A 25,478-nucleotide genomic window follows, 5' to 3' on the forward strand; every position below is an offset into this window, starting at 1 on the left:
TGATAAAAAAACGTTATTTGATAATGATCCTTAAAATCTCAAGCAGCTCTTTTATCCTTCTCTATTTCACTTCATGTCAAACGGCTCCTGACCGTCTGTTGGCCTCCTGTAGTTCGGCACTGATGGATGCAACGTGGATCTCCAACTGTGCCTTCTCCTGTGTCACCTTCTGACGCAGCATGTTGCCCTTCTCCACCTCCACAGACTGCTGCTTCACCCGCAGCTCCAGCTCACGCACCGTTTGCTCCTGGACCACAAGGATACACGTATACCAATAAACCATACAGCTTGGACCACTAAAGGCAGTAGCCTGAGAAAATGTCATGGGTCACAGACCTGCCTGCTCCCATAGTGAAATCAGACACAGAAGTCTGTTTTATACCAATATGGAAGAATGTGGCTGACAATGTAGCTGACAGCCCCTCTGACTTGATCTGTAAATCTTTATAAACACTCATTCTAAAATTATTTTATAAAAAAAATGTAAAATAAAAATAATAAAAAAACATCAAAAGCAAAACATATTCTCTATACAAACTGTACCAATGGTCAAACCAATAGAAACCCTTTCACTTGCTTGCTACAGAGGGTAAGATCTTACCAACTGAAAATGTTCTAAAAGACACCTGATGTTTTTTTTATCTCTGTTTTGCTCTTTCAGTCTACAAAAACTCAAGTGCAGCAGTTTCTGAAGTCAGCTGCTGTGCCTTTGAAAAGTTTCTGGAGCTGTAACTCCAAGCTACTATTTCACCTTGTTGCCCTTATTTTGACTTTTGGATCAACTCACGGAAATATGAGTTTCAAGAGGACTTTTTTTCATTTGGAAATTTTTATTATTATTTACCTGTAAAAAGGTCAAATGTAATGATGTCTGTATATTAGTGACATGCCTAACATATGAGCATACCATTAAGATGGACTTGTTTCTTTGAAGGCAGCAAGTAACACTCGACGATAAGTAAATTCCAGCTGAAACTAAATGATCAAAGTCTCAACTGCTTAAATGGCACAGTTTTTGACCACTTGTGGTGCCGTGGAGCAACATTTTGATCCGCATGTCCCTGTTTTGTTTGTATCTCATGTTCTAACAGCACACACACAAGGACGTAATGCACACGCATGGAGGTTATATAATACACTCTGGTGAAAGCACAGTAATGCAGATGTGTATTTGAAAATGGAAATGGAAACATAATGGACACAGTAGATTTATAATGTATATACTATAGACGGCTCTGACATCTAATGTTTTTAGGATATTCTAATAAATGTTGCAAACATCTCATCAATTGTTAGCTGGGCCTGCATGTCAAATTGCAAAATATGTTGGTAAATAAAACTGGTTTCACACAATTCCAAATATCAAGAGTAGGTGGCAGTAATGTGCTGTAAAGTAAGGAATGTGGCGATAAAAGCAGTGCGCTCGGTATGTTTGTTGAGGATACACAGTGCATTTGATTAATGTACCAGAAAACGCTACTGTATACCTTTAACTCCTTTTCAAAAAACCTGAATCAATGTTCACATACTGTATGTTAAGGCTGAAATTAAGTTACTTCACCGTATACTAACATTACTGAGTGATTTCACTCGCGTTACTGAATGTCAAGCACTCAATCAGGATCATGATTTTCAATAGAGATGATGATCAAAGTCCAGCCGATGCAGACAGGTTCTTCCGGCACTGTTTTGATGAAAAGAAACGTTCCCTCTCTGCATACTGTCCCCCAGCATGTGTGTCTTTGTGTGTGTGTGTGTGCATATGACAGCATGGAATGCAGTGTGGGCAGACTGATAAAGGCGATGACGGGACCCTGATTAAAGATGGAGCGTGCTAGTCGATCTAGATGATGACAGAGGCTGGCGATGACAGGAGGTAGAATGATTGGAGAGGAGGGAGCGGTGTGTTTGAAAAGCGCAGCGCCCGGTAAGGCTGGTGAGAGAGTTTTTTTTTTTTTGTCTTTGTGTTAGCAATGTAGGGTGCTAAGAAAAGGAACAAGGGGCCTGTGTTGTGCCTGGACGCGTGCTGACACTTAGCTCTCTGGCAGGAGATGAGAAGAAGCACCTCTCCACACTGAAGCTGGAATGGGCACACCTGGACACACTCAGTGGGAGCAAATTACGTCCCTTAATTAGGTGTCAGAGAAGGAGAATTACTAGGTGTGAAGTGCAGCTACATTATGAGCCCCGCTCCCCTTCAGAGATTTCAAAGTGATAAAGCCTTTGATGATTAAAAAAACATGTAATTCGTAACAAGAAAGTAATATAGAGTGATGGATAACATTTTACAGTTTTTGTATCAGAACTAAGGCCAGCAACTGGAAGATAGCCTTCGTCACTCATCTCCTGAGGCTTGGCCGGCTGTGTGTATGCATGCATGTTGTGTTTCTTGAGGAAGAGCAGCAAGTGGAGGTGAAAGTCTGACAGGAGACAAAAAAATGAGACAGGGTGGACTCTGGAACTGAGGAACATGTGTTAAACACTCCTGCTTTAGTTTGTTCAGTCTTGTTTTACTATGATCGTTACTGGGGATGCACAGATACGGTTCTGTTTGAAACCAGTTGAAACCACACACAACGGATGATACCATTATAAATTTTTGTACGACGCTAATGCTTTGGGGTGATTTAAGTGTACTGACGATTCTGGTGCTAATTTTGCAGTTTTGTGACATACTCCTCAATAAATAAACATAACAAATTGCTAGTTCAACAATTATTAGCAATAAAAGATAAAGCAATATTGCTGCTAGTTCATCTATAACCACTAGACAATATTGATCATGTCTTCATTATCCATTTAGATATGGACATGCATGGACTACAGTCAAGAGTTTGGCTGGGGCAATACCGAGGCAGATACCAGCTTGTCTTTATTTTCAAACACCTACTCAGTCACTCTATCTGCTCTGCCCTGTGCACAGATAACGTCCAAAAATAACAACATCTGACATATCTGTAAGTCCCTTGTGAGATTTTTGATCTGCGTTGGATCGAAATCCAACCAGGTAGCGATGGGCAGATGAACATTCTTCATTTCACTGTTATTAACTAGATTCAGTGTGCTGTATTTGAATGAGTATGAATCATGAATCGGAGTTTGTCTTGGCTTGCATGCTTGACATGTGAACCGAGCGAACCTTTCACATTGCGAACTGGGTATGAACTTTTGTTAGCATCTAAATCTCCCCCTCATAGTTGGTATGGTACATATCACATGCTCAAAGCTAGCTCCTCTCTACTGGGTCAAAGACATGGAGGACTGAAGCACAAAATGTCAGCATATTGGATAATGTCAGGTCTTCTGACTGATATATTCAAGGCTTTATAGTCCTACAACTAACTGCAACAAGTCAACAGAGCAAGACAAAAAGTTTTGACAGTAAAAGAACACAAGACAACATTGATTCCAAAGACCACAGACCAAGAGGTGCTGTAGTCACTTCCTGAGATAAAGTCCACTTTGAACATCCTATGCTAGACGTGTGTGTGTGTGTGTGTGTGTGTGTGTGTGTGTGTGTGTGTAGGTCAGCCCAAACTAACAGCAGGAGAGCAGCTAATTTGCAATGACAGAGGGCTCTTTTCATTTTCTGGGGCCTTGTCTGTCCTTAATTATTAAAAAAGAGGGGCCTTACCACCAGCCCTGCACTGTCCAGTGTTTGATGCCTCTTAAATGTGGGCCTGCTGACAGATTAAGGCCAGAAGCAATATGTGTGTATGTGTGATATGTATGACAGCTCATGAATGCTGATATTGATAACAATACTATTTATGAAGCATTGCATTCATCTGGCCTCTGGTGTTTGTAATCCACATTAAAAGAAATGCGCACGATCCCACTTAAAACCACAGTCCTTTCATATGACATCAAAGAAACGGTAGCTTTGGGAGGTGTGTGTATGCATGTGTGCACGCACGTCTCCGAGCACAGCCATGCGAAAGATTTAATACACACTCGGATCAAAGACTTTTATAAAGATGACAGATATACGATATGAGAGTCATTCTCGCCCAGAGGTTACAGGATGCCCTTCATTTGAGCCATGGAGTGGCATGGGTCACTGTTTCATAATGAGAGATATCACAGGTGTATACACTTTCCTTAGTTCCTCTCCTTACTTTCCTCACTTGAGGTCTGGGTAAAGTAGAGTTTAAGCTTGATACCATTTGGGGAAAAGTTGTCTTTTATATATACAGAGGCTTTAAATAAGTGATGTGCTGTCAAATCTGGAGTTAAATTCAGCTTGATCAATATCTAAATTCTAAACACACGCACATTCCTGTACTCACGGTTGCTTGTGACCGAGCATTATATTCAGCCTCCATCTTAGCAAGCCTGAGGTTGGTGTCCTCCAGCAGTTCCTGGATGTTGTCAGTGTGTTTTTTCTGCAATTCAAACTTCTCCTGCTCCATCTCTGTGACAGCAGCATGCAGCTGGAAGGGCACGGAATAAGTACACATCAATAACAGATTTTTATCCATGACTACTTTGCTTCATTTCTTTTGTCACTCTTTCCCTTTTGTGTAAATCATCCTTTTCTTGTTTCACAAAATCCACTTCTTTAGACGTGCTTATTCAAGAGGAATAAACATGATTCGTATTTATTATTACATCTGAGAAAAATGTTCCACAAGGTTGCTCATCACATGCTAAGTGACCCTGAGAGAGTGGAAATTTCATTAGGATTTCATTGCGCCCCAACAGCTCAGTTAGCTAGAGCTATTAGGACAGGAGTGAAAACATAATTCATCCAGGGCAGAGAGTATTAATTTTTACCCCTAAACCCTACACTAACGGAAGCACGGCATGAAAGAATAAAGATTTTTTTCCTGACAGTGCGGCAGAGCCTGGCTGCTTGAAGCGAAGTCTGCGAATCTCATGCTATCAAACAGTCTTCCTCTGGCTCAGGGCTGCTTACAGGGGGTTGGGCTACAGAATATCCAAGCCCTTCAACTTTTCCCTCATACCTTCTTCTCCCACTCATTTTTCAGGGAGTCTGCGCTCTGATCCGACATCTTCTTCAGCTCAGCAATCTGCTTCTCTTTGCTCTCACAGATGACCTGGGATTCCCGCAGCACACTTTGAACTGCGGGAGAGAGCACACACACACACACACACACACACAAACACAAACACACAAAGAGCAGTCAGGCCCTGCCTCGGGGTATGTACACAGATGGACACACACACACACACAGACGGGTGTACAATCATGCTCATTGACGCGCTGTCAGTAAATCAATGTCAATAAAGATATTGCTTCTATCAAATGGCCAGTAGAGCTTTTCTTTGCCAAGTTTATATGCTTTTCATCAGATGCTTTTAGAGACAGACTTGAGGAAGTGAGAAAGGAACAAGGAGGAGGAAATTAAGCATGAGGAAAGAGGCACACATTATGCAATTAAATTTTAGATTGAGCAGCACAGCTGGAGAACGTCACTCTACACCAGTGGAGTCTCTCATGGAATTGTATCTTTTTGGGCTTTTTACTCTGAGTGTTCTGAGACACTACTATAAACATCCTTCTAGTTAACCCTGCAATCCCGTGACCTCTCACCTTTCCTCTCCAGCTTATGGATCATCTCCTCTGATTCCTTCTGCTTGGCCCGGTACAGGCTCTTCATCTCTTCAATCTCACCGTTCTTTCGGTCCAGAATCTAAGCAGGAGGGGAGGGAGATTGTTTTTAACTGACACTGGGGAATATTTAGTGGGAATTAGCCAGCTTTTTTTGCTGATGAGAAAATTACTTTGGCATACAGTATGTTGGTTTTCCTTAAAGTGTCCCATAGCTTTTTACTTACCCCAAAACCTGTCATAGCTATCAAACAAAAGCCATCAATAGCCACATTTTCCATGCAGTTTATAGTCTGTGCTTACAATCTTCAGTCACATAGGCTAAATTTAAATGTACAATATGAGAACCGAATTCAATTCTCAAATTGAAATGTTTTTTAAGACAGGAATGAACGACAACAACTAAATCCATAAGTAATCTAAAGTTACTAATGTTTCCTGATGCTGTAAAAGATTTATTTACATCAGTGACATTTGTGAACACAAGACACCCTGTAGTTTATGATCATATGACAAACACACAAAATGCATGTGCATTTAACTCTACAATTATGTTTGCTTATTATCTGAAAAAATAATGTTTCGGTTACTTATATGGACACGGCACATTTTGTGTACATAATTCACTGTAAGCTGTGACAAGACTTCATGTTCCAGATGCATATCTATTCCTTAGGAGGCTACGATCTAACTGAGTAAAATGGCAACTGAGTGAGCCACCTGTGCTGAGGTGTGATGAGGTAACTGCATCTGCTTGCTGCTGCCATCTGTGTGTAATTAGTTAAATTAGACCATGGAGAGTTGGAGCTCCAGTATAAAAGGACAGTCTAGCACTCTCCATGTCGAGGGAAAAGTTGTCTTGGCTCAACTGTATCATGTGCATAATGTATATGCAGTATATGTACATGATGCAGTTGTCTCTACTGCTCACACATTCACAAGGGAGGTTTTAAAAGTGTAAACACATGTAATATTATGGTAAAATCCAGGCTTTAGTGTACTGTATGAGTATGGTGAAGCATTTATGCCTGTCAAGTCTCCTACTGTCACCTTAGCAAATTCTATTCTCTCATTCAAGTCAAATAATCTGGTAAAATGTTAGTCTAAAGCTCTTTTTAAGTGTAACTGATAATGGTATTAGGTATTACTTATCCAACTGACAACAGACTAGTCCAACAACAGATGATCCCCTGACTGTCCGGCTGAAATGGCAGCAAAATGTAAGAGTGGTTATTTTTTTTTGTTAAGAACTGAAGACTTTATCTTACTAGTATTTTGTTCTATCCAAGTGCACTTATTGTTAGGCCTGTCATCCTCTGCGGGAATGGGATGGGGGAGATGAAAGGAGGATGGGGTGGCTGGAGCAAAGTTCATACAACATTTAGGGATACCCATTTTTTCTCATTTCACCAGACCAGAAAAGACACTGTTGGCTTTTTAGGGGTCTACCAGGCATGGCGATGACACAGTGTCAGGTCAAGGGAGAGTGCACTAGACGGTGAAAAATGACAGCTTTTAGGGTGCCCATTTTTGGCTTTTATAAGTCATCCTAATGCAGGGGGAATCCAGCCTGGCTGGCCACGGCTTTAACCAATACCACCAGTGAATGGAGTAAAGAGAACTGAACTGGGGAGGAAAAGACACTAACAAAATGTGGAGTTATAACATGAGTATACTTTCTGTGCATGCAGTGACACAGAAACAGATTTTACAATAAGAAATTATTGTGGCGTTTAAAAAAAAAAAAGGACAAAATGTGTTTTTTCACCTGGGGTTACTCAGTAGTTTAGAACTACATACAGTGCTGGTCCACAACCATTAGCATACCACACTCAGGCCTGTTCTCCAATTACCCTCTCCATTTCGAAGTAGGGAAGGGGGTACAATGACCAGTAGTCCTTCAGCCGCCTATACATTATTCAAAAGGGGACTAATTAAAACTAAACCTTCCATCAGGCTCGTCAAGAGTGCACCCCTGGATCACTTCTCTTTGAAGCCATTAGAGGGAATACTGGGTAAATTTCTGAGGAAATTAAATTGGACATAACTCACAATCTGTATTTAATTAAAGAGAGAGAGGGGGAGAGAGAGCTAGCTGTCATCCTGTCTCTTGTCAAACACAAAGAAATGGGCATCTTAAAGTGGAGAGAAAATTTGAGTGTTTTTTTCTGTTTTATTAAAAGCTTCTGTCACAGCAGAGGAAAGTCATACGGAGGACCTGACAGATCCCAGGTGCTTGATCTGCAGCCTACCTGATGGGCACCTAGTGTGAAATAAACCATCTTTAAAGCTACTTTCTCTGGCTGACAAAGAGCTTTGAAGAGGTGATTATTTGCAGGACGGAAGAGGACAGACTCGTTCTGTTCCTTTTCATTAGCCGCCAAGCAGAATCAAGAGTCAATGATGGGTATTGTAACAGTTTAACTAGTTGTCATGAGCACTCAAATTAGCAGATACAACAGTCCAGTTGCCCCTAACAACAAATGAGCGATTCATTTGAAAGTCTTTTTATGTCTGTTTATCCATATCAGCTGGAAACTGTGAGGATTCTGCAAACAGTTGTAAATTATACGGAGGCCATTTTACCGATAATTCAAGTACACTTGAAGTCACGGCTTTGAAGTCAAGAATTCGGTAACATCATTATACTTATTCACAACCACAACGGTGGCTGGTGCTGGCAGAGTATACGCTACCTTTCAGTTTTAATTCTTACTTTCTCTACATCTGCATCGTGTCTCTGCTGCATCTTCAGTTTCTCTTCCTGGTGCTTGGCCTCCAGTACTTTGATCTTCATCTCAATCTGCAAACACATAGGAAAAACAAGACTATAACAACATGATTAACCCTCAAGTGATTCTGTTTTTATTTCCAAATCTGCTTGAGGGATGAAATATCATTTGTTACCAGGCAACATGAGCAACAAATTTTATTCTAGGAAGTTAAACACAGTTCTGTCATAACTTTTTCTTTCTTTTTTTTTTTTTTTTTAGAGAGATATGCCTCGGGAAAAAAAGAAACATTGTCATATAGAGTGACAGGATAACAGAGATAACATAAATCTGGATGAAAGAAGATACAGTGCACACAAGCACAGCTGATGATGAAATAAACCACATTAACATTTAAAAACATTTACTCATGCACAGAGCTTCAAAAACCAGAGTGGAGCTGAGATGTAACCAAATCTGTGTGTGTGTGTGTGTGATACAATCTTCCGTCAGTATATAGTAAGCAGAACAAAGTGAAAGCCTGTGTGTTTGTGTGTGTGTGTGTGTGTGTGTGTTTGCTTCTGCATGCACATAACTGTTAAACGTGAAGAGAGCGGCTGTTTCATTTCAACAGTGTTTTCAGAGGATCAAAAGTTCAGCGTTGTCATGTGCATGTTGGAACAGATCTCCATGAGCCAGAGGGCTTCCCAGTCTTAGTCAATTAGATGACAAGCAGGTCTTTAGGCTTTTATATGACCAGGAAAATTGCAATTTATTATTTATCTTCTATGCTATTTTTACACAAAATGAGCAGTTAGTCTTAGTCATTACTGGAAAACAATTATTATTAAAGTCTGGCATCACAACAATATTCACAAATATGGCTTAGTCTGTGAACAGGGTTCCTTCTGAGTGACTGCATTTATCTGCAGAGGGACACTAATACCGTATGACAGGTTTTTTAATATATTTAAACAACTATTTCTAACAGCCAGCTAAGAATTCCTTTAGTCAAGGACAGGCTAAGTAAATTTGTCTAACAAAAAAGTGTCCCTGTGAGGCTGTGATGCTCAAAAACTGTTGGATGGTGAAAACAGAGAGACAATTTTGCTTTTTTTCAGATCACTAGTGAGGAGAAAAAAGGTTAGCTTTTGCCTGAGGTTTATCCTCTGGTGGGCATGAAAGTTTTAAGATTAGCATGGCAGTTCTCCTTATTTTCTGGCCTGAGGGTGTTGCTAGAGGAGCTGTAGCACAGGCACATAGTCAGTAATGGGCCTGTGCAGCACTGGTCTACCCACATTACTCAGTGACCCACCCAGCCAAGTTTAATCAAAATACACTTTGTAACAATAAATATAAAAAAAATATATAAGGAAATAAATAAATATAAACTTGGGTTCATCTGCTGATTTATGTGGCATTTATGAAGCACATTCACAGCCAAATTTGAATGTATTTCCCTGCATAGTCAAGAATGGAAATGGAGATTTGGTTTTTCATAAGCTGACTGATACTGAAGCAACAATGGCTGCAGGCTATAATGAATGCACGAGGGATATATTACATGTGCGATGTATGTCTAAGTTAACACCTCTGCTGTCTGGGTTTATGTTTAGTTTCCACTTTCTACAATAAAATAGTTCATTAACAGTGCCGTGTGCTGTAGAGCCGGTGTGCAGCTGGTCTCACCTGTGCAAATATACTGTATTTTAGGGCTGGATAGGCCATTAAAGACGCTTTTTGTCCATACTGTTGTGTACAGCCTTTGTAGACTGATGCTCTGTTGGTTAAGCATGTTGGATAAGAGAGGTTTTGTTGTTATTGCCTTTGTGATGACGAATGTTGCAAAGTAAACTGGTCGCTCATTTTTCAGTGTTTGTTCTTTGTTCTTCTTCTAACTTTTCATAAGTCTGTTTTTCTGGGAAGAGATGGCCCACCCACTTTTGTATTGGCCCACCCAAAATACAATTTGTGCCTACACCACTGCTGTAGGATACTACTCATTGGCTGCTGACAGTAACAATAATAGCACAGTATTGGCTGAATCACACTGATCTTTTACACAACAATCATTCATTCTTAATTACACACAAGATTTTTCCGCTCACAAACACGCAACAGAAGGATGACTGTCCAGTCGCTTTGATGTCACTACTCATGTTTAGTCACTGTCTGTTCTGGTGTGTTAATCAACTCTGGAGCAGGGTGACAACGTTCTTCCTTTGAAAGTGTGGCTGAGTATGCGAGCATGTCGGTGGTTACCAACATCCCGAGGCTAGCTCTTGTTTGTTCTAGTCATCAAAACAATTAAGTAGAAAATTCCCACGACATTACTTGGCACAGTCAAACCACATCAGATCCTTTCTTGGTGTAAATCAAAGGGAATCATCTGTGATGAGGCCAAAAATCAAAATATGGTGCAATTACAGTATGATATAAGTGTATAAATATTGATTCAATGCAATAAAGACATCAACCACGTAGTGTTATACTCATACTTTGGAACTGAAATGGTGAAATCTATAAAACTTAGATTTTTAAGATGTCAGCAGTTCACTTTGGATGATGATTCTGAGCCCCATTAAAAATAAGAGTATAACTAAGACACATAAATTGCCTTCAAGATGCCTCTCCTCATTAATGCTCGTGAGCTACATTTATACACTCTATCCTTGACAAAGCTGTTAAGTATTCTCTCTCTGTCTTCTGTCTCTTTACTTGATTTACCACCACTTCTTTTGCAATTGAGGGGACCAAAGGAGACCTGTCTGAGTAGAAAGGAGAAAGAAAGTGAAAGGAGGAGGGATAGAGAGAGATGGCAGTGATTGAAAAGCAGAAGAGTAAGTGGAGACCTGATTCTGCCGGCGCCCTAAAAACAATAATAATAATAAAAAAAAGCACATGTGGGGGTGTCACTTTCTCATTCTCTCTTCAAATGCTCTTTGGAGAAAGTTTGTCAAACTAGATCAGGGGCGTGTGAAACTTGTTTATAAAGGCGTCAGTGAAGGGAGGAGGAGGAGGAATGTCACACACCTAAGGCTTCTGAGGCACCTTCAATCAGCCCGACTGGGTGGTACAGCTTTTTTCCCTCTTCTCTTCTTCAGAGTTGTAGCTAGCGCTGTAAGATGCCATGTTTTTTGACACTTCGCTCTTGAAAGGATGAGAGGGTGGCAAGGAGAAAGGCGGCGCGGGGGGGGGGGTGGAGGTATAAGAGAGGGAACGCAAGAAGAAAGATGGAAACAGTTGCTTTCTCTGCTCTCAAAACCAGCGCAGGGGTCAAGGCCTTTTTCCTCAGGGGGATGTGTTCACAAATCGTCTGCTAACTGTTTTTGGCTCCACAAAGCAAGGTTGCGATTGTGCTTCTACTTCGTCTTGCCTGAGACGTACAATGTCCTGGTGCGTCTTTCATCCTCTGTAAACACAGATGTTCTAGGATAGTCTGTGTGCAGCGTTCTGCTATCTACTGAGGAGCAGCTAGATGCCATTTCCACACTTTGACAAGAAGTTAATTTACTATAGTATGTTCAGATAGCAAGGTTGGATTAAAACTTTGGCTAAAATTGAATCTCTGACATGAGAAAAAATAGTTTTAGAAGAGAGTAGCTCCAAACACAGAGTAAACAAATTTTTACTTGAAATTTCTAATATGAAGTAATTAAATTAATATCATTGAGTACATCAAATATATAGAAGTCAAGGGCAGATGACAAAAATGCTTGAAATAGTAACTTTATCATTATGGAACACTGTTGGTCCCTTGTGTTTCCCAGCTTGCAGCACCATCTTGAAAGTCAAACTACAGAACTGGTCCCCTTTAAACTAGTAAGGCTCACTAGCTTGCTCTTTTTTAGCTTTGAAAAACGGATAAGACAGATAAGACAGGCTACGGCCTGCTAAATCACAGGCTGAGAGCTTCAGCTCCATCCCAGAGGATCCTCAGATTAGAGAGACTGCATCATTATGGCATTGGAAAGTAAAGGGGTCTGATTCCAAGTCAGGGGCCTATGACCATTAGAGTGTGACTGCTTGACACTAACACACTCATCTACCACTCTGTGCCGGCTGCCAATAATCCCTCAGGTCAAGTACCAAGGGGGAAGTTTGAAGACAGCATGCGTACACTCACACAGATCTCTAAGAAAGATGGGGTGCTTTAATCAGTCTGCTCCTTCTGTTATCACATGACTCGGGCCTATAGCGAAGCTTGACTCATCAGTCGCCATATAATTGAATTTCCAAATAAAAGGCCCAGCCCTCGTGATGCTGAGCACTGCTATGGTGTCCTGAAGGATTAGCAGGACTTCACTGCTCCTGCGAGAGATTTTCCACAACTCCCCCATAAGCAAACATTCTGCGTAAGCTAAGTGAGTCCAAGCAAAGGCAGCTTGTGGTGAAGTTTCTCAGCTGCCGCTCATTGTTCCATAGGAAAAGAACAGTCAGCATTCTTATCAATGCAGTCTGTAGCTTAGCGTGAGGATGAGCTTGGTGTGAAAGCTGAGATGTTCGTTAAGCCGGCGCCAGCTTGATGACATGTGGCGTGTATAATGCTTTAACCCTGGGTAAATTTTCAACTAGGCTTTTGGGATTAAAGGGAAGTGATGTCACTGTGATTTCCTAGACTGGGCCCAGACACCCATGCTGCAGGGTGGGACAATTCTTCCATGGTTCTACAAAAAACCTTAATGTGGCTATTGAAGATGAGATAAGGTAGGATTGTTGACTTAGGTCACCTCTGTAGGGAAATACTGCATGTGGGTGTGTGTGTGGTCACAGCTGTATCTTGTGGCATTCAGAGCTCCTGAAATCCATCTAACACTCATTTAATTGCTAATCGTGACTCAAGAAAAAAAAAAAACTCAAAGAAAAAAGGGCTTCATAATCGCAGGTCATAAACCACAGACCTATCAAGATTCTACTTTTACAGGGCAGAGGGTAGGGACGATAGGGGATTCCCAGAACCTAACAATGGGAGTTCAAGAGGAGTTTCTGCATAACCTCCTTCTAAATAGCATGAAAAAGTATAAGCAAAGTCTGCCGGCAATGACTTCTATAAGTCTTTGAGGAATTAAAGGTTTTTCGCTACATCTTTATTTCCATTCTATTTAAAAAAATCACCTCTGTATACGGCTGAGGAAAAAAAAGCAATAGTAGTAGTAGTAACAGTAGTAGGCCAACAGCACAAACCTAAAACTCCAGTTCTGCACCATTTCCTCTCATTTCCCAACGTGTCCCTCCCAATGTTTCTCTGTGACTTTCCTGAATTGGTTCCCATATTGCCAGCTTTCTGGTCTCAGTGGAAATGACAGACCACTTTAGTTTCCTACAGCTTCTCTCCAAAAAATCTACGCTCTGATTCAAGGCTTATATCAACCTACATACACAGTATCTTAAACACACACACACACCACTGCTTGACTTAAATTATACATAAAAGTGTTTGGTCCATCTTATATATCCAGCATACTATTTACTCACATGAGGTAGACAGAATATTAAGGTGTGTTCAGACAGAACACAAGGTGAATTTTTGACAGTGTGATTGCATAGGAGAGAGACTGGGAAAAAAAAAATAAAAGAAGCAACTAAGGTTTTTGATTACTTCCAAGATCTGTCAAAGGCTGAGCTGCCAAACAAATACAAACACAGACATGGCTCGTATATATGTTTCAAGCTAGCTTACAACTAATATCTGTACAGTTGGTATATTGCTCTTAGGGGTGAATAAATGCCTGAATACTGTAAAGGCAAAAACTTTGATTAGTCGATTAATCGACAGAAAAATAAACTATTTTGATAATCAAATAATCGTTTTAGTCATTTTTTACGCAAAAAAAATGACGAATATTCAGTGGTTGCAGCTTCTCAAATGTCGGAACTTGTAGCTTTTCTGTGTCAGACATGATAGTAAACTGTCTCTTTGAGTTTTAAGAAATTATAACTGGCATTTTTCTAAATTTTCAGACATTTTACAGACAAATCGATTAATTGAGAAAATAATTAATAATTAATTAGTAATTAATCTATAATGAAAATAATCATTAGTTTCAGCCCCTTATTTGAACACACATTTAGAATCACATCTTATCATAATGCAGTCCAATACATCACCACCAACTATGGCCTAAAAAGTTCAATAAACAAAAGTCTTAGACAAAATCTGAAGATAACAAACTTCACATGATAGTATTTATTGTAGAGCTATTGTAGTGGATTGCACTGCGTTGTATAAGTGTACCTAATAAATTGGTAACTCAGTATATATCAAACTAAAGTTGGCATGGGGATTAATAGTCTCCTGAGATGTGATACATTTATATTCCCACCATAATCACAGCTGTATGGAGCCAGTCAGCTAGTCTAAGGCAGGATCAAACAGCATGGGACATTGCTTTAATGTTCTCGTATTGGTGTTGCTAGATTCAATATCAGCCCACAGGTAGACTGACCGACTGGGTGGATGTGTACAGGAATGTGTGTGTCCATGCATGTCAATCCTCTTCCAGCGGTCACAAAAAGCATGATCATTCTTGCCCATCATGTCTCTTTTTCTCTTTCTTTCTGCCCATTCTCGCCCCCATTCTCTTGCCCTCTCCCGGTGAAGACGATGTAACTGACTGGAGCGCTTTTCCCCGAGCAGACATGAAAAGCCGCAGCTATTACAGCCAAGTCATGCTCAGTTTTATATTTAACAGTGCGAATAAAGGCGGATGGCGGGGGGAATGAGTGGTGGTTCGGGAGAGGTGGGGAGGGGCAGAGGGGACTTCAAAGCATGCTTTCAGAATGGGATTTTCAGCTTAAATCCACATAAGGAAAAAACTGTCATCACTGGGAGCCGGCATTATTTTTGTCTTCTAAGAGGAACGCTCGCCTTGGCCATTTCAACAATACAAACTATGCATGAGGATGTATGTACATGGATGTGGGGGCGTCTAATGCCATAAAGCAGTCAAGGGAGCTTTGACCTCTGTATGTGTTCAACACTTGCTGCTGTACAAATGCTAAGACATGACTCACTAGTACTGAATAGTGAGGAGCAAGGATTTAGGCTTACTGATATGTATATAAAGGGCAGCCTCTGAGAATATCATGTACTGCATTTGGAGAATTCTGATATTTATCACATAGAGAAGCATTCAGGTACTGCTGAGCTTTGCTACAACTCATTCTGATGCATACCTCCTTGCTCTGCACAAGTTGTGGCCCCTGCTCATCAGACAAACTGGACTTGAAAATCTATAGAGATAAAGGGGAGAGAGATGAGGTGAATGGATGATTGAGGAATTCAAAGACAACACTTTTGTCTATGTACCAATGAATAAACCACAAGGGACCCCCTGACAACTTACCGGAGACAAGGGAATGGGCTTCTCTCGCAAATACCTGGGGTTTTCAATCTGAAAGAGTAAACAGAAAAAACTTTAGACCTCTCTTTGTCTTCTTCCTCTCCTAACAAAGCCTTACCGCTACCAGAATCTAACCTCCGCCCTCACTTTGTCATAAACAATGCGGGGAGCACATCAAAAGCCTGGTGCTGTGGCAGGAGCCTCTTCCGTCAACTCTTGTCTGTTTAGAAAGACAGAACGCGCCAGGCTACTTCAAGGCATTGTGTGTGTGGCCAGCTCTGTTTCCGCTCTCAGCCTCTCTTTGCTGTCCCGACACAGTCCTTTTGTCAACACTCAGTACCGCTAATCTGTAAACTATCCCCGGCCCGTTTACCGTCAGATGGAGACAAGTGTGTATACATGCTTGCCAAACACTGACACGGCATGTTCTTTAATTATAATATGAAACACAAGAGACGGAAAAAAGAGTGAGCCGCTAAACCACCTGAAAGTAAGGGGGTCACAGTCAAAGTGACTCTCCAGCATTACATCAATACAGCTCACTAACTGTGACACAAACAGAAAAAAAATCTGTGTTGACACAACTTGCTATTTTCCTTCTACTATTTGATGTTTGTTTATGACCCCATTACTTTCTTATGAACTCACACTATCACACAGCGTTTCTTTCTCATGCACTGGGGCTGTCTGTAGGGGCTGCCAACTAGCAGCAAGATCACGGCCTTCCAAACAGTACAGCTGACTCTGGAGATGACAGAAATGACGCCCAGTAAACAGTTCTGTTGCTAATCTCTTCAACATGGAGATGAAACTGGGGGAAAAAGGAGGAAGAGTAGGAGGAGGGGGGGAGGAGGGTAGTGTGGGACTCATTCAGTGTTAATGTTGTGAGGTGGCACAACCCACACGAAGCTAATCCAGAATGAATGGGAGATAAGAGCACTGGACCTGAAAGAACCCCAGAGCTTGGGACTAAAATAGTTGCAAATACTGTACAAGGATAAAGTCACAATCTGTTGCTTCAGGGTGAGCCGCTGACAGGTGAAATGGGTGAAAGTTATGGAGTCATAGGAGTGCCAAAAAAAAAAAATCTGTAAAAGAATAAGAAAATAAATGTGGAATTATGAAGAGGAATAAACAAAAGTATAAATAAATGTGGAAATATAAAAACAAATAACAAAATATAAAGGAATAATTATAAGCATTGTCATATATTTTCACATTTATTTGTTATATATTTATATATTTTATAGAGAATTATAGAGAATAAAATTTGGCATAAAAAAGCCTGATCTGAAAAAGGAAACATTGGCATTGAAACCCTTGGAAAACTGGAAAAAGTTGTACTGGCACTGAAACAAGTATTGGCTCTGAAATAAGTTCCACTGAAAAATAAAAAACAAGCATTAAAAAATTACAATCTTAATATCTTATTTTATTGTGATATTTTTTGCAATATGATGTGTTTTTCAATGTGAATCTTCAGATTTCTTTTTTCAGGGACAGTTTTTTTTTTACACTGTCAGTTTTTTTTTTTTTTCAGAGTCACTGTTTTTTAGTTTCAACTTTCTGTTCTTCAGTTTCAACTTTCTGTCACCGTTTTGGCGTAGAGAGGAGGGACCTTGCTGGGCCTATATTACCCAATATGCCTTGCGGTCAGACAAAGATATCCGAGGTTTGATGGCATCATGAAGGAGGTTTTCAGCCAGACTGTTGTAGTAAAAACTCTAGGGCTGTTAATATATCACTTTATTAATATTAAATTTTTTTCAGACGAGTAAGTAACCATGAAGATTCCCAATATGTGATAAGTTTATCCAAATAATGCCTGTTGGATGTTTTCTGAGATGTGAGGAGCTGCTGGGGGGGTGAGACCAGCTGGTCATCTTGCAACAGCAGCCTGAGTCATGCGTCGTCATACCGGGGAGAAAATGATCCAATGAACTGATCTGCGCAGCTCTTTGGTGATTAATTGTTTGCTTTAATGTCTCTGCAGCATTTTGATATATGATAATAATTCCTTTTGGAGGATAAATGTTGGTCTCACAGATGAAATATAACAATTATAGCTGCCACATTAGTTTGTCTGAATGTAAAGTGATGTGATGATCATGTTTTTACTGGACAGAACAACAGTGCTGCCTCTGGGGCTCCATGTACAGATATTACCACATTTCAATAAATATAAATGTATTAAAATGAACAGATCAGTCTATATTAAATTTTGTTTGTTTCAGTGCCAGTACACCTTTTTCCAGTGCAAGTGTTTCAACGCCAATGTTTTCTTTTTTAGTTCAGGTTTTTTTTTTCAATACCAAATTTCATTTTTGATGCCAAAATTTAACTGTCGCTGTTGTGGCCCCATAGCTTCTGCCATGATGTTTCCTTCCCCACTTCAAACCGCTGCCACATTCACACTGCACATACTTAAGTCCACGTTGCATCTACTTAATGTTGTCCTAAAGTTCCCACCAAAGCAAGATTCATGTGTGGAGGAATTGGCAACTCAGCCTCAGCAGGAAGGCCCGCCCAAAGCCAGCTGATTGACAGCTTGGCCCTTCAAGGAATGGCAAAAACAATAGGGAAAAGAATAGAAGGAAAAATAGACGATTTAAAAATAAATGACATTTGTAAAAATAAATAAATAAAACATTTTAAAAATATACAGAAAAAATAGAGTAGTTTATATGCAGAAAATAAATAAACATATATTTTTTAAGTATATGGTGCATGCCATGATGTGTGATGAATTGCTACTTAAATTTGGCACTGGCTGAAAAAAAAAATCTATATATACCAAGTGATGAATCAATCAATATCCTTCTAAAAAATAGTGCCCAGCCTGCAAACAATAATGGGATTTATTTTTATACCCACAGACAGCCAGTCATCAGATTTGATTGAGCACAGCCTCCGGGCAAGGAAGACATGTAGACTAAATGCTGTGGTGTAATGCTGGCACAGTCAGAGACTATACTTGGACTTGGTGCACATGTATGCCCGTGCTGTGTGCACACTCTTCTCTGCATGCCCACACACATGCTCCCATGTGTTTGTCCAACCTCACAGCTGGCACAGTGTCCTGTGTCATTGGAACCTGACGTGGATGGATGGACGGACACAGAAGAGGAAAGACACTCCACATCACAAGGCCTGGCTCTCCAGCCAAACAAACACACAATGATTGATGGCTTCCTAGTTTCGGACTAGCGTTGAGCAAGCCGTCAGCACACCCATCTAACCGCAGACAATGGACGGCCAAGTGGCAGAGACTACCGCTGAATGCTGTACTGTATGAAGAAACAGGCCAATTTATGCAATTTTATTTAGTTTGCATGTTTTTTTTTGGTCTTTACTGGCAGGTTAGCGTACAGTATGTTGCACCTCACACTGCTGTAACACTCAAACCCATTAGAGATAAAAGTCTGACAAGTTGTTCCAACAAGCAAGACACAGACTAACTGAAACAGATGGCGGTCCAGCTGACTCAGGTTTTGTGTCTCTTAAAGGAACTCTTATCTGGATCTGAAGCAATCTGCGGTCTACTGTCCAGTATGGCCACCATGCAGACTTTATTACATTAGAGGTGAGACGAACAAACCAATATAGACTGCTTCAGAACATCTAAAGCAAAGTTAAAGATGTTCAAGATAGAGTGACGCTCGTCTGTGGTGAGATTTCGTCTGAGCTGGGCGCTTTGAAGCCGTGCATCTATAAAACTTCTGTAAACTTGAAGGGGGGTTTGTGTGTGTCTGTGTGTTTGTGTGTGAGGGAACATCTGTTGATTTGAAAGATGCAGGCTTGGGGGAGCGTTGCCAAGCAATGCCTCTTATCAGCATCTGAACACAGAGGAGTGCAGAGCAGAGCAGTGCACGGTTTCACGTCTGCAGATAGATACCTCAGATTACCCTAGTACTCAAAGAGAGAGAGAGGGAGAGTAACACGGAGAGAGTCGGAGAAAGATAGACGGACAGAGACAGGGAGAGAGTGCAAGAGAGCATAAAAGATAGGACGGTAGAACAGAGAGAAACATTTAAAGAAGAAGGAGTTCTGTAAAGAAAAAACTTCAACGTGTGAGTAATGTGGGGGGAAACGACAGAGGCGACAAGCAAACAAGAAAAAAAGAGAGAGACACAGGGGGTTATACAGGTGAGGAGATAGGGAACATATGAGGGAATAAAAGACATGAGGGCAGAGTGCTTATCAAACCCTGGCCTGGTGCACTCGAGACAGAGGAGATAAGAGAGGTGCACACATCTTCAAATGCTCAGTTTACACAACCCTTCTCCCACTCCTCATCCTACCCTCACCTCCTACAATGGCACAGAGCAGCCTAAAGAGGAAGTGGTTTCAAGACAACAAAGTTAAAAGGGCTTTTTCACCCTTTGTTCAGCAGCGTGTAAACAATAAGGCTAACTCAGCATCACTGCGATATTCATTTAGATTTACTCAGACATTCAGTCACTGTAGATGAGCTGCAGCATGTTGACAGATGCATGTAACCAAGGAGCTCTAGGCGCGCCCGTGGACTCACCCCCAGGTTCCAGCTGTTGAGGCGAGCCTCCAGGTCACTGTCATCGAGAGACATATCTGCCTTCAGCCCTCCCCCATCCACCTGAGGAGGGAAAAAAGGGAATGAAAGAAAGCATAAACAACAAAATTAAGGGAGGGCGATGTAAATTAGAAAAGGGAATTTAAATGATTTCTGACAGTGCTTTGATTGGCAGTTTGGCCTGAGGAATAGAACAGCAGACAATGATAAAGGTTATTATTTTGACACTATATAATTCCTCTCTTGGCAACAACAAAGGAGATCTTTAAAAGCTTACAGATATACACCCACATGTGTTCTCCTCCCATACTAACAGCATTCTACTCCCTTGTTATCTCCATCTCTCCACCCTTCGCTCCCTCATTCTCCTCCCTCTCACATACAGCGCTCCAGATGTTTGGCAGTTCCACATCGTTTCCGTCACGCAGTAAATTCCACAAGAAGGGGTATACGCAGCTACACTGCCTGTCATTCTTGTTTTCCCCAGCCTTTTGTTACAACAGGCCTCCGGATTTGTTTTATACAGTATAATTCAAATGCTTCCAGGGGTTCTGTTGATACAAGATCGGTTTACTCAAGTCGAGGTTGGGCAGCAAGGTTTAAATAGGGGAAATATCTAATAAAGTTGAGAGAGCAATAGGGAAAGGAGAGATGGTGTTGAATTTGATTAGGATCTGGTGTGGACTTTGGGTGTACCTCAGCGGAACTGCATTGACACAGAGAAATCGCTGAATGGAATTGCTCAGGATTAAATGCCCCTTCTGATTAAAAAGGCATTAAGGTCCCAGAGCCTCGCCCTCAAGCAAACAGTGTAAACGTTTCATTTCAATATCTAGGAATGCTGAGTATGCGGGTCAATAGCTGTTCAAAGCAGCATGTCACAGTCTCCATATCGCACTAGGAATTCAACCCATTGTGGTAAACACTGATAAGTATGAATGGCTTAAAACGGTTTTGGCCACAGATATACTGGCCGTTGTACAAGTGAACCGCAAACTGACATATGCTGTGAACCTATAGATTCATGAAAACAAAACATTAAGCATTTCAAGCTTTGATAGGTAGAAATTAAGAGTTGTGGGCATTTGGAGTGAGGTCATCAAATCTTTAACGGCTAATTCACATAGAATGCGTTTTTAGAAGGGTTTTTGACGTCCATCACTCACGCATCTCACAGAACAGATACGCTTCCATTTTATTCAATGTATCAATTCACACTGACATGTGCGAGTGACACGTGTCTCACGGAACGTGTTTCACCCCTTGCGTTTTTTTTGGGTTTTTTTTTTAGCTCCGTGTCTATTTCTGTTGTGTTTAGTGAAGCGTAATCTAAATCACACAAATATCCTGCTGTATATGTGTTTTGAACTTATTAACAGTATCTACACTGATAAATCAAGGCTCCCAGTCTGTCTGTGAACTTGCCTTTTTCACTACAGGCAGATTCCCCTCACTTGCTACGGTGGGAGGGGAAATAAAATCAACGAATCAATAAATACAAACACTGTTGATTTCTTCCCGTGGAGCCGACATGAAAACTATTTTGGTTCAGTAAATTTCTGTCAGTTAAATTCACTTCATGAGCTGTATTAGTGAGGACTTTCAAATTTTTCCTTGAGAATTCTACCTAAATATGTCAGTTTCATATGTATTGTGATCCCAACCATTAACTCTTACTCCTTAAAGAAAATGTTCAGGAAATTTCAGGGGGACTTCAGGGGGAAATGAGCTCAGGAATTTCCAGATTGGTTCACATTAAAGAAGAAAGCAAATCATTGTGGCTACTATTTGTACTGACACCAGCAGGTTTACTGATAATAATTCAATGTGTCATCACAACTACCTGACAGCAACCTATAAATCTGAAACCCCTACTTGTTGAATTTTATGACAAACATGCCAGGGAAGTACGGTGATGAACTAACCTTTCTGGCATCATGTCTGGGTGACTGTTTGAATGGACTGGAGGGTGTGGGTCGCAGTGGGGTCTTCTCTCCATACAGCCTTCTCCTGGAAATGGAGAAAGTGTGGTTAACTTACAGTGCAGTATGTGTATGTGCATGTTTCTTAAGTCTGCTCTTGTCTCTCTGTTTGCATATGAATGTACTTGCGTAGGCAGCCTGCCTTGCTATTTACACAGATCAACATCTGGCATTGGTTGCATGGTTTGTGGTCTGCATTTCATCCCATCTGAACAATAAAAGTCTATGCTATACATCAGTCTGTTTCCATACACAGCCCACAGGGCACCAGTCTACGGCTTGTACAATCTTTTCATTATCATATACCTCAATCACTGGCTCATCACGTCCATCATGGTTTAAACAAGCGACTTAACAGGGAAACTGCTTATATTTACTGACACACCTCTCGTTCTCACTTCGCACACACTCACAACAGAGCTCACAACTTCATTAAGAGCAGGCACATGAGGTATTAAGAGCCCGCTAATGTGAATTGAATGAAGATGTGAGAGAAGACGGGACAAAGGTAGGACAACAATGAAGAAAAAAAATCACTGTCATCTAATAAAGACATCAAGTTACATTCTAGAGGGCATGGTTTCACACTTTCAATTTGGAGCCTATGGGCATTCTTTTCCTGCCATGTAATTTTTTTCGCATTACTAGTATTGAGATTTTTTAACCTTATTTGTCACAGGCAGTGTTATCTCATGGAGGAAAGTACTGTCGCTGTGAGGTTTCTGGAAAGACTGCTGAATATAGAACAGAAAGGATATCTGTGCAAGTATCTTCTACCTTAAAATCCCCTGCTTAGAGAACATACGTACAACACTGACCCGAGATTAATACTTCTTCCAACTCTGTTCATTGATTTAAATTATTATACTGATAATATTTCATGTAGGTCTACTAGAAATAGATCACTGTGGATTTACCTTTACTTGCAGCAAAAGCTTCTATAAAAGGACATTCATATTTAATACTTACTAGTCTTAGTCAGTTTTATAAGTGATAGTGTCAAAAAGTTTCTGGTAAACTGGGGATAAGTTTGGACGATTTCACACATAATATGATAACACAGGTCAGATACTAGATACTTTAAATTTGCCTCCTCATTATCTCTTCATAAGCACCAACGTTTTAGATACTCAGGAGAAGCAACTCAGCGAGGGCCAGGATGTTATTGAGACAGGTTTGTCGGTTGGTTTTTTTTTTTTTTTTTCATTCAAAAGATACGATCAGTTTTCAGGGGCACAAACAAGACCAGTGTGTGTGTGTGTGTGTGTGTGTGTGTGTGTGTGTGTGCGTGTTAGTGTGTGTGTGTGTGTCTCTGAGTGAGTAAAAGAGAGAGAGAGATAGTAACAGAGAGAGAGACAGAGAGAGACAGCAAGAGAGAGAGTGAGTGCATGAAAGTTGAAAGCTTTTTCATCATAATCAATGATGAATTAGTTTATCAACATTAAATCTTTTATATTACTGTAGTCAGTCTTTGTCTTTTCCTGCAATATTTTTTTTCAATTTTAGTTGTTTAAGGACATCTGTCACTCTGAAATACATCTGCCTCAGTTGCTGCAAGATTTTACAACCCTCTCATTATAACTGATGTAGAAACTGGTGTGTATACATATTCAAGAGCATAATGTACATATAGGCTATATATATATTTTTATATATAGAGCCTATATATAGACTTGACTACTGTTTTAAGGGAGACTTGAGCATTTGTGAAGCTACCACTGTTTATTACTACTACCCTTGTTTAAACTATACTTGTTTATTAATATTTCAGTATGCAGTTGCCTGACAAATTACAATCTCCACTCTTAAAGCATCACCAAGTTCTGGAGGCCTGTATCACAATGTCAAATCATTCTGTACGTATGGTTGAAGTTGCAAAAGCAGGAGGCAGTGTGATGTCAGTTCACATACCAGGAAGTCTCTCAGTGACTGTCATGTGTTGACGGTCATTCCTGCAATGATCTGAGCACCATTAAAAGTGCAAAATCTTGCAACAACTGAGGGAAATGTATCTCAGTGACTTTCAACAACTAAAATTTCATAAGAAAATCTGACTGACTGCAATGATATTGTTAAGGATCTAATATTGATTCACTAATTTATCATTACATTATGATGAAAAAATCAAATAAAACCCTGCAGACATCAGCTTCCATGCCCTCACTCACTCCTTCTCTCACACATACTGGTCTGTCTGTGCTCCTGCACATGCACACACACACACACCTGCATGCACATGCACAAACACATGCAGCCATGAAACTTGGGATAGGGGGGCCAAGCTTTGCAATTTTGGGCCTCTAAGTCAACAGGTGGATGAGGATAATTGAATCAGATGTGTCTGGAGTCTGAGGCCCAGAGATCAAAGCAGTGGCAAGTCAGGCCAGAGCAACACACACACACACACACACACACACACACTCACACTCACACTCACACTCTCACACTCTCACACTCTCACACACCCTCACACACACAGAAGAAAATGAGAACACCATGTAGCTGCAGCTTGGCTGATTAAAGCAGCCTGACCTCCAGGTGCAGAGCCAGTGTGCCCGGGTCTCAGCCTCGGGCACCCTCAGGAAAGCAGTCTGACCTTGGGTCACAAACATCCCTCTCCACCATAACCCAATACCACCTGGAGGCAAGATCAGTGGAAACACTCTGGCCTGTGAGCAAGAGACTTGAGGCGTTTACAACAACACCACCAAGAACCGACTCCTGCAACTGCAAGGACAATATTATTGTCGCTTTTACCCAGAGAAAAAAAAGTCAGGTTGGAGAGGGGGAGGAAGAGTTAAAAGTTTTCATATGTAGATGAAAAGCACACAGATGGAAAACAAAAGTCAGGGAGACAGACAAGAGGAAAACAAGGACATAAAAATGAAAAAGAACAGCCTACACGAAAGGCTACAGAGATAAAGCCAAAACTACACGCTCTTCAACTCAACTTTAGCGGTGAACCTGACGCCAGCAGTGCTGATTACCAAGTTAACATGTCAAAACCAACCACCGCACACCATTTGCTCTCTATGTCTTTATCATTATCTGTCTCCTTTGAAAGTGACATATGAGAAGATGGAGTAGACATGTAGGCTAATCACCAAAGCTGATTTGTATGATCCTTTGACCCTCACTGACTGCATCTCTTTTCCCACAGCATTCCTCTGCCTGAATAAGTGCTATTGATTAAGCAGTAGCTCCATCTTGTGGCTGAATTAGGGATTGCACAGCAACAATGGAGTCTGTGGTGGATATCACTCAGGGAATTTTGGGCTAATGAGGTTAGAGGATGTATCTGTTAAACACACACACCAG

General features: G+C 40.8%; 1 protein-coding gene across 2 annotated transcripts in view; it reads right to left on the minus strand.

The window, feature by feature from the left end:
• cep112 (centrosomal protein 112) overlaps positions 1-25,478 on the minus strand; it is a 99,938-nt gene that overhangs the window by 68,694 nt on the left and 5,766 nt on the right. For both annotated transcript variants that reach the window (XM_042393236.1, XM_042393238.1), the window contains 9 exons: positions 22,104-22,188; positions 20,161-20,241; positions 15,633-15,680; positions 15,463-15,519; positions 8,292-8,378; positions 5,558-5,657; positions 4,968-5,086; positions 4,290-4,433; positions 93-247 (listed from right to left, as the gene is read on the minus strand). In XM_042393236.1, the coding sequence (XP_042249170.1) occupies positions 93-247; positions 4,290-4,433; positions 4,968-5,086; positions 5,558-5,657; positions 8,292-8,378; positions 15,463-15,519; positions 15,633-15,680; positions 20,161-20,241; positions 22,104-22,188 (876 nt within the window). The remainder of the gene's footprint in view (positions 1-92; positions 248-4,289; positions 4,434-4,967; positions 5,087-5,557; positions 5,658-8,291; positions 8,379-15,462; positions 15,520-15,632; positions 15,681-20,160; positions 20,242-22,103; positions 22,189-25,478) is intronic.

Source organism: Thunnus maccoyii, chromosome 18 (genome assembly GCF_910596095.1).
Source record: "Thunnus maccoyii chromosome 18, fThuMac1.1, whole genome shotgun sequence".
Classification (NCBI taxonomy): domain Eukaryota; kingdom Metazoa; phylum Chordata; class Actinopteri; order Scombriformes; family Scombridae; genus Thunnus; species Thunnus maccoyii.